Source organism: Poecilia latipinna, unplaced genomic scaffold (genome assembly GCF_001443285.1).
Source record: "Poecilia latipinna isolate Pla-1442-1.1 unplaced genomic scaffold, P_latipinna-1.0 Scaffold4433, whole genome shotgun sequence".
Classification (NCBI taxonomy): domain Eukaryota; kingdom Metazoa; phylum Chordata; class Actinopteri; order Cyprinodontiformes; family Poeciliidae; genus Poecilia; species Poecilia latipinna.
Window position 1 is genome coordinate 11,478 of NW_015117049.1, and position 9,604 is coordinate 21,081.

Below are 9,604 nucleotides of genomic sequence, written 5' to 3' on the forward strand. Positions count from 1 at the left end.
AATTACACAATGAATAAATGAATATAACGAAATAAATGAAAAAATAAAAGAAACAGCAAAAAATCAAATGCAGTTTTCTCATCACCAACACCATTCGTTTTCACATTTTCGGTGTAGGAATCATTCAGCAAATGAATTCATCTGTTTATTGATTACAGAACTTCATCACCACAAATTTCAAACAAGTTGTCTTCATTTGTGTCAGGTTATTTTCACCAGCTGATAGTTGACCACAGCAGTGTTAAATGTCTTTAGCATCAGACTTCGAAGGCATGGAATAATGCAGCCTGTAAACAGGCAAAAAAGAATCAATACAGTCAGAAGTGGTGATACAATCTTCAGCAGTAAACTCCACCATGGTCCAGAAGTGAGCAAAGAAAGAAGATCAAAGGAAGATGATCCCTGCGTTCCACTTTCCATGTAATTTTTAAGCTCCTCCAGTTCATATAGAGCATCAGAAATAGTTCCACCGGTTCCTGTTTCGTCCGGAGCAAAAGTACAGCACGCTGGGCCAATGATTTTGCAGACACCACCCTGAGAGGCTGTGCTCTCCTGAGTTGTTCACAGAGTGTTCTGACTTCTCTCTCTAGAGCCTTTTATTTGGGAAAACAATAGTCGGAAAAGATAAACAAGACAGATGGCAGCTCAATCTAACACACAGGTCATCAGGCTCTTTCCCTTGAGAGCAGAATCTGGAGGGAACAATCAGTTCTCAGGAACACAGATATTCGACACAGCAATCAAAAAGTTTAAGCACCGTATGTCATTACCGATTAACAGTAGACTGAATGTTGATTAATTATTGATTAGCATTAGACTGAAAATGATAACACAAAAATCTCTAATACCAATCTTTTTAATCCAATCATAAAAACAATCAATAGATTACTCGATTACTAAAATATTTGTTTACAACTGCCCTACAGTGTTTGCTAGTTGGCCCAAGTCCATCACAAACTTGTCAATATTCCAGGAATCCATAAGCTGAAATCCTGTCATCATGAATCTGAATAAATCCAGGATGTATCCCATCAGGTGTGTCCCTGAAGGATGAGTGGGCTCTCCTGTGCAGTCTTTTTGTTGAGAAAGTTTGATTAACTGCATTATTGAGAGACCAGTTAACCAGATCCATTAGTTGTAGATTCAGAGGATGTGCAAAGAGAGACTCCTAAAAAGCCAGCACATAAACGGAGCAAGTGAAGTTGGGGAGGAATAGATAAGGGAGCAAAGAGAAAATGATCTGCTTTCGCTGAGAGCTAAAGAGAAAGCAATCACAGGGAATCATAGCAGCCTTTAAGGCCCTGTTGATATTAAGGTGGTCTAGTTGCTCTGTACATCATTCGACGAGATTTTCTATTGGATCGGATGCTAAAATGGTTCCAAGGTGTTTTGGGTCTAAGGCTTCTCATCTAAGTGAGTCTTCATGTGATGAGTTAAACTACTTCTATTCCTATAACTCTTTCCACAGGTCCCACATGAGAACGGTTTCTCACCGGTATGAATCCTCATGTGATCAAGTAGTTGTGATTTCCTCCTGAAACTTTTTCCACAATTCTCACACGGGAAAGGCTTCTCATCCGTGTGGATTTTCATATGACTATTTAAAGCATCTTTTCGAGAGAAACTTTTTCCACAAGTCCCACAAGAGAAAGGGTTCTCACCCGTGTGAACCCTGATGTGATCAAGTAGTTGTGATTTCCTCCTGAAACTTTTTCCACAATTCTCACACAGGAAAGGCTTCTCACCCGTGTGGATTTTCATATGACAATTTAAAGCATTTTTTCGAGAGAAACTTTTTCCACAAGTCCCACAAGAGAAAGTCTTCTCACCTGTATGGGTCGTCATGTGACAAAGTAAATGAGTTTTGATCCTGAAACCTTTTCCACAAGTTCCACATGAGAAAGGCTTCTCACCTGTATGTGTCGTCATGTGACAAAGTAAATGAGTTTTGACCCTGAAACCTTTTCCACAAGTTCCACATAAGAAAGGCTTCTTGCCTGTGTGAATCATCATATGCTTCTTTAAAGTTTGTTTTATAGCAAAAGTTTTTCCACAGGTCCCACATGAAAAAGGCCTCTCACCTGTGTGAATTCTCATGTGATGAGTGAAAGTCCATCTTTGAGTGCATCTCTTTCCACAAGTCCCACATGAAAAAGGCCTCTCACCTGTATGAATAATCATGTGATTAAGTAGATGTGATTTCTGCCTGAAACTTTTTCCACAGCTGACACATGAGAAAGGCTTCTCACCTGTGTGAATTCTCATGTGATGAATTAAAGTCTTTCTTTCACTATAACTCTTTCCACAGGTCCCACAGGAAAAAGGCTTCTCACCTGTATGAACTTTTATATGACCATTTAAATGTTCTTTTCGAGAGAAACTTTTTCCGCAGGTCCCACAAGAGAAAGGCTTCTCACCTGTGTGAATTTTCATGTGACGATTTAAAGCGCTTCTTTCACTGTAACTCTTTCCACAGGACCCACATGAAAAAGGCTTCTCACCTGTGTGAATTCTCATGTGATGAATTAAAGTCTTTCTTTCACTGTAACTCTTTCCACAGGAAAAAAGCTTCTCACCTGTGTGAACTTTCATATGACTATTTAAAGTGTCTTTTCGAGAGAAACTTTTTCCACAGGTCCCACAAGAGAAAGGCTTCTGGGCCATATGAATTTTCATGTGACGATTTAAAGCCTTTCTTTCACTGTATCTCTTTCCACAGTTTCCACAAGAGAAAGGTTTCTCACCTGTGTGAATTCTCATGTGAATATTTAACGTACTTTTATGGAAGAAACGTTTTCCACAGGTCCCACAGGAAAAAGGTTTCTCATCTGTGTGAATTCTCATGTGAAAAATTAAACCAGCCTTTTCTCTGTAACTTTTTCCACAGGTTGAACATGTAAAAGGTTTTACTCCTGTGTGTGTTCTCATGTGTCTCGTCATGTTACCGTTTTGAGAAAAGATTTTATCACAAATTTTACAAGAATATGATTTTTGCCCTGGGTGAGCTTTCTTGTGCTTTTTTTGTTTTTCAGTGTCAGTTCTGCCTTTCTGCTGTTTGGTTTTCTTGTAATTCTCCTTTTGTTTCTGTTCTTCGCCTCTCTTTTTTCCTGGGTCTTCAGATTTGCTTCCTTCCTGATCCTGGTTCTCATCCTCAGCAGAACCATGAGAGATGAGTTGGTTCCTCTGTGGTTCTGTTTCATTGTGGATTCTTTGCACATTAGGAGGATTCACCAAAATGTCATCAGTCTCCTGTTTCACCACAATCTGCTCTTCATCCTGACTGATGCTGAGTGGCTTCTCTTCCTCTTTGAACTCTTGATGTTCTGGTTCTTCTTTATATGAACTGGACTTCCTGTCCTGGTAGCTGAATTCATTCAGAACCTCCTCCTCTTTACACACCCAGCACTGTGGGAGATCTGGACAAAGAGACAAAACAAAAGCTTTTAAATGTGAGTAAGAGAATGATTCCTTCACTTTAATCACTTAAAGCCTTTTCAAGTGATCCAAAGACTAAAATTACAAATTCATAAGTATAAAAATTAACTTAACCACTTTAGTCTGTCTGACTGGAAGGGATCTAGAAATCAGTCAAAACATACTATGGATCTCCAGCAGAGAAAGCAAGATGGTGATAATTAAACCTCGTGCCTCCAGGACAAAAACAGATCAAACAGCAGCTTGATTTAATCCTGTTATATGCCGTTAGTATATTATTAGTCTTACACATAATCATATGCTGAAAACATTTAATGCATAGAACAACTTGTTTTCTAATGAACATTAAAAAGAAAATAAGTATTTTAAACCCTGTTGCTGGTTTTGGTTTCATGTCTTCTTTCCGATCCTCATTTGCATAAACATCTGTTCTTTATTACTGCAGCAACAACAGTTAAAGTTGTAAGAACCTCGAATGGTTCATGCGCCTCAACGATGCTTTGGCGTATGTTGCAATTGCAAACCTGTCGGCGCTTTGCATTCCAATTAATTCTGCATATCGACACCAAGCAGAACATTGAGAAAGACTCTGTTATGTTCAGTCAGGCTCAGTTCAAAAGCCCAGGCTCTCCCCTCCCAACCAGGACATTTTCTATCAATCACGCGGCCGGAGAAATACAAACAACATGGCGACAGCGGAAGTTTGAGGTGAGCCGTGAATGGTAGAACTGGTCCGTTAAAATTAAACCTGGAGACATAGCTATGATTCATTTAGCAATGCAATGGAAAAAATACTTCAAAACCGCTCATTCCTTTATTTTCTCGCTCTCTGTCAGTTTTACGATACACGCAGACTCATTGCCATAACAACTGACAACAACCCAACTTTATGTATCTGGATTCAGAACCAAAAACACTCAAACAATACCCCACATAGAACAGAACATTCAGTTCGTTACAGTTTCATGCTTTTATACTTGATGTGTATTTTGAGATTATTAATAAGTAAGGTAAAAGGTAATTTTATTTATATAGCACATTTTCAACAACAAGGCAATTTGAAGTGCTTTACATGAATTAAAAGGAAATACAAACAAAATAAACAAACCAAAGGAAAGAGCAAAAGAAGAAAGTGAATCTAATATTGATCTAAAGTATGTAAACTAGGAGCTCCTGTTCAGGGTTGCTAAGTTTCCTCTCGTCTAATTCCATTTCTGGGTTGAGACAACAGGAGTCTGAAAAATAGTCTAATAATCTTGATCCAGAAGTTTCCTCTGGGCTTCTGGTCTCTGCATCTAAATACTGAGTATTCTACAGTTTTTGATAAAATAAGCTAAAGAGTGACTAATCTAATTCCTTTTCTGGGTAAAAGTGAGTAATTCACAGTTTCTAGAAAGCAGTTGTGTAAAAGTAACTAAGTTGTGACTGTACCTGTCAAGTATTTCTGGATTCTAAGTTTGTAGTTATTCTAATTCCGATTCCATTTCTGGGCTGTATAATATTGATGTAAATAGGCATTACTCCACAGTTTCTAACAAAATAAGCTAAAAGACGTATAAAAATAACTAAGTAGTGACTGTTGAAGTTAAGGATTCGAGTTCACTGTTATTCCAATTCTAACAAAATAAAACAAAAAAGAGGAAAGGACACTGTAATGAAGAGAGCTTCATTACTGGGTCTATTTTTATTTAAGTCACTGTATAGCACTTTAAAAGCACTTTTTGCACTTTATTAACAAGCACTTTATTTAGCACTGCACTTTAAGCAGAGATTTGCACATAAATAATAATTTGCACATGAGAAGTTTTAATTGTATTTATTGAATATTTTAGTAATTAGCATGTAGCCTTTTGTTCTGGGCTCTGCACAGCTGCTCCTCATTGGAAAGTGAGGTGGTTGCCTGTGGAGGGAGGATAATTGTTACTCAGAGCAATGAGCTACTGGTGGGTAAAACTGAGCAAATGTTTGTGCATAATCTGTTAGGTGTGCTGATATTGAGTGACTCACCTGTCTTTTCTGTGTCCTCTCCAGGGTGTTTGGACAAATACAACCCCGGGGGTCCAGACACCATTTATAGGTTCCGGGAGAGGCCATTGAAAAGTGTGGGGAGATAATTGTTTATGGGTTTTTTGTGGTGTTTCATTTGGTGTAAGATAAAATATAAAATATTTATAAAAAGTAAATTTAAATGTTTATATTTAATAAAGTGTATTTTATTTAAATAGGTGGAGATTTAAGTGAGATCTCCCTGTGAATTGGAGGTAGTTGGGTCCAACACAGCTGAGACTATTTAAGCCTGTAGTTTCACCTGTGAGGGATGATTGTTATTGAGTGTGTGTTGATGATGTGAGGAGAATAAACCAACTGCTGTTTCCACCCGACTCTACCTCTCATAATCTTCTGCACCGTAAAATCCAACCGCAAACGGCCGCCCTGTTACAGACACATTAGGGCAAATGGCAACATTCAGACAAAACAAAGACATGAGTGAAGGCGGTGACGTCAAAGGGCCATGAAACCACGTTGCTCAGCCTCCCGGCAGAAGTCTAATAAGATGTTATCCAGGAATGTCCTTGGTAGCGTTCAGCTCCCCAGCTCCATGGATACAGGAGGGGGTGAGGAGGGAAGCAGCTTTATGTTTACATATCTTCAAGGAGATTGGAAATATGCAGCCCTTCCAAGGCCACACGGGGGAAGCCAATTCAGATACAGAATGTCTTAGATCGGATAGATTATGAATTTCAATCTTCCCTAAAGTTTCTCCGATACATCACAGTTCCCAATTATCCAAATTAGTTGGGTCGTTCCACAGAACCAAAACTAGTAACTTCTCCAAGATCGACTCCATCCCGTTAATGAGTTTTAGAGTCCTCAGCAGAGCTGCGAGTCTCAGCAAGACTTTCATCCAACTTGCGTCTCTATCCACACCAACAGTCTGAGTGTTTGCTAGTTCAGATAAGTCCGTCACAAATTTGTCGATAATCCAGAAATAGTTCTATAGTTTAACATAACATTTGAAGCTCATTCAAGAATATTGCAAAATATATCGTGCATCAATATAATTATAACACCAGTTTTAAAGTCCCTACACTGGCTCCCTGTAGCTCAGAGGATAGACTTTAAAATACTGTTGCTAGTTTATAAATCACTGAACGGTTTAGCACCACAATACATTAAAGATCTGTTATTGCTGTACCAACCGTCTAGACCCCTCAGATCTTCTCGTTCTGATCTGCTCTGCATCCCCAGAACCAGAACCAAACGAGGAGAAGCAGCATTCAGTTTCTATGCACCACAAATTTGGAACAAACTTCCAGAAAACTGTAAAACAGCTGAAACACTGAGTGCCTTTAAATCTCAACTTAAAACCCACCTGTTTAGAGTTGCTTATGGCTAAATTAGGGTTAGAGTGTGGGTTTTGATGTCTTTGATGTTCTTGATGGTTTTTTTATCTCTTTAATGTTTTTATCTTTACTTTTTAATTTCTTTTTATTTCTCTTTCTCACTGTTTCCGTTTTAATGTTTCCTTAAAATCTTTTTCCCTCTCTCACTGTTTATTCAATGTCACATGATGTTTTTATTTTAATTATGTGAAGCACTTTGAAATGCCTTGCTGCTGAAATGTGCTATACAAATAAAATTTGATTTGATTGTGATATAGCAAAAGTATATTGAGATATTAGATTTTCCTCATATCGCCCAGCCCTAAAACTAAGTAGACAAGAAAAGTAAAAATATTACTGGGTAATTATTTGTTGTGGAAAGACGGGGTCAGTGAAACGATATTTAACTTGTTTAAAAAACACCTAATCAAAAAATACAATTAGGGTTGTTGTAAAACATATTAGTAATTGAGTAATCTATTGATTATTCTTACAATTAATCGAGTAATCGGATAAAATATTTATAAAATAAAATGCTAGCAAATCTGGCATAACACCAGTATTATTGGATATCAATGAGTCCAATTTTTCATTTATTAGCTTCTCTGACAGTTACTTTTTGTAGTTTAGAAAATTAACCTGTAACTATATTAGCTCACTTTCCAAGTTAACCTGAAGAAAATTTATACAAAAATCCATCCATTCATCCATCCAATCAACCTGACAGTAATGTTTAGACCAGGGCCTGTTTGCTTATTGCGGGGAAACGCAAAACTTACTGCGATAATATGCAGAACTTTTGTGAGGAAATGCAAAAAAGCATTTTTCCCATGTCCGCTGAGGGGTTCCGTAGCAGGCTGTGCCACTAAAGCTGTGGCAAACGTCACAGCTTTACTGTGAAGTTGTCTTTATTAGGATGTGGCAGGTCGTTGTAGTTTCACCAAAGAGACTCTTTAACCAGTCTTTGCCATCACTGTTACTGTTGTATAAAAAACTACAAATAATGAACAAATAATGCTTAGCCTGGTTGCCCGCCAGACTTGTAATACACTGGGAAAACTCCTGGGTTTCTTACTAAAAAAGGAACATAAAGTTTTTAAACTTATATAAATAATTTTAAAAAGCATCCATGTTTTGCCAGCCACAAAACAATATTTCTATAATCTGTTAGTGTAAAATATTTCTGTTCAGGGTTAAGTCATCTATAAAACATAGGTTTGAAGACAGGCCTCATTTGAGGCAATGTCAAAATAAAAATAGTTTGTTTTCAGACTTGAAGGTTTCATAAACCATTTTAATTAATCAGTCAGTAATTGAAAAGCAAAAGGTATTCTATGGTAAAAATCCAAAATTTTTATGTTCTCAATCTTAATTTAATAAACATTATATTTAGTTTTATATTTAAACAATTAATACAAAGTATAAATTCTAATTTGACATAGCGGGAAGCTAAACCAAAACAAATTGATTACACACAACTACTAATTTTAAACCGAACTTTAAACAGTACTTTGAGTAGAAATAATACTGTTACGGATCACAAACTGTAATTTAGATATTACATGATGACTGTCTTTAACACAAATCATTCTGTTTAATGTTTACAATTTGAGCGTCTTCTTTAAATAGCTTTCCATACACAACGATTATTTATGTCTAAAACTCTCTTTAACCCGACTAATCAGTAAAACGTGAAGTTGTTTCGTACCTATCCGGTGTAAGAAGATCTTCGGTATCCTGGTAAAATCCATCAGTCTGCGCTGATCCTCCATCTTTTCTTCGATCTTAATGTTAATTTCATTTAACTCGGTCAATGTTTCTTCACCAGGAGTTTCCTGCTCGTTGATAAACTCTCTCTGAGGCTGAACTGAAGACATTTTTACTGAAAACACGGAAATATTTACCTAAAACACCAAACCTGTTTTCAAACTACCTTCTAAGAGGAGCTAACGCTACCTCGTGTGCTCCGTAGCTTTCCGTGTGTTTCACTTTGGCTGTACTGAAGAAACTGTAAACGATTTTTAGTTCCCCTTTAAATTTTCCGCTTTGAGCCTCCTCTCAACATACAGTTACATTAAATATTTTACAACAATAATAAAAGGTTCATATATTTCAGTGAGTGAAACACAGTATTAAAGTCATTACACAAACACATGGATATTTCCAACCCTTTTATTTCTGTTAATTATGAGGATTTTCTTCAGCTAATTGAAGAACAGCATTTATTTTTAGAATATTACTTCATTCTGACTAATGGAAAAAACTGTTGTGAAATGTGAGCTTGGATTCAGTTATCAAAAGGTATTTAATCTTACAAAAGGACCATATTGGTACATATGACATTTTTGAGTATGATCGTTTTAATTTGTAAAACAAGTCTAAAGTTTTACAAACATTTCAAGGTTGTAGTTTTGAAGGTTGTGATTCAGTTTTAAAGTTAAACTGCAAATGAATACATTTCATAGAAACAGTGAAATGTTGTTTTGACTTGAAAAGATAGAGAATAACTGTCTGTCTTGTGAATAAAGGTTCCTGTTTCCATTGAAAGAAGTGAAATCATGAAACGTCACTGAAGAGCCGAGATGTAGGAAGACAGATAACTTTAATTAAAGCCACAAAGACAATTAAAGTAATTAATTTGCTCATATCTACCTGAGGAATGAGATATTATTAATCACTCATTTAAAAATATACAAAGAAAATGTTAGAAATAAAAATAACAGAGGAAACACTGTGACGCCTCCCAAAAGAACAAAAAGTGTTTAACTGAAGCTCCTCACTGCTAA

General features: G+C 36.7%; 1 protein-coding gene and 1 long non-coding RNA gene across 6 annotated transcripts; both read right to left on the reverse strand.

Annotated features, from left to right (window-relative positions):
- LOC106942633 (gastrula zinc finger protein XlCGF57.1-like) lies at positions 1–8,845 on the reverse strand. Of its 5 annotated transcripts, XM_015025958.1 has the most exons (5): positions 8,527–8,843; positions 2,761–3,416; positions 2,366–2,517; positions 1,914–1,945; positions 1–1,829 (listed from the first exon to the last, which is right to left on the reverse strand). In XM_015025958.1, exons 1-5 carry the CDS (start codon positions 8,693–8,695, stop codon positions 1,396–1,398), a joined length of 1,443 nt encoding a protein of 480 aa, XP_014881444.1. In that variant the 5' UTR covers positions 8,696–8,843; the 3' UTR covers positions 1–1,395. The 5 variants fall into 5 exon arrangements, with proteins under 5 accessions (XP_014881444.1, XP_014881442.1, XP_014881440.1 ...); XM_015025956.1 differs by having other exon boundaries at positions 1–1,945; XM_015025954.1 differs by having other exon boundaries at positions 1–2,517; positions 8,527–8,845.
- LOC106942634 (uncharacterized) lies at positions 5,117–5,523 on the reverse strand. The gene is made up of 2 exons (XR_001423675.1): positions 5,443–5,523; positions 5,117–5,335 (listed from the first exon to the last, which is right to left on the reverse strand). It is a non-coding gene; the product is annotated as an uncharacterized LOC106942634 (long non-coding RNA).
- Positions 8,846–9,604: the final 759 nt, after the last annotated feature.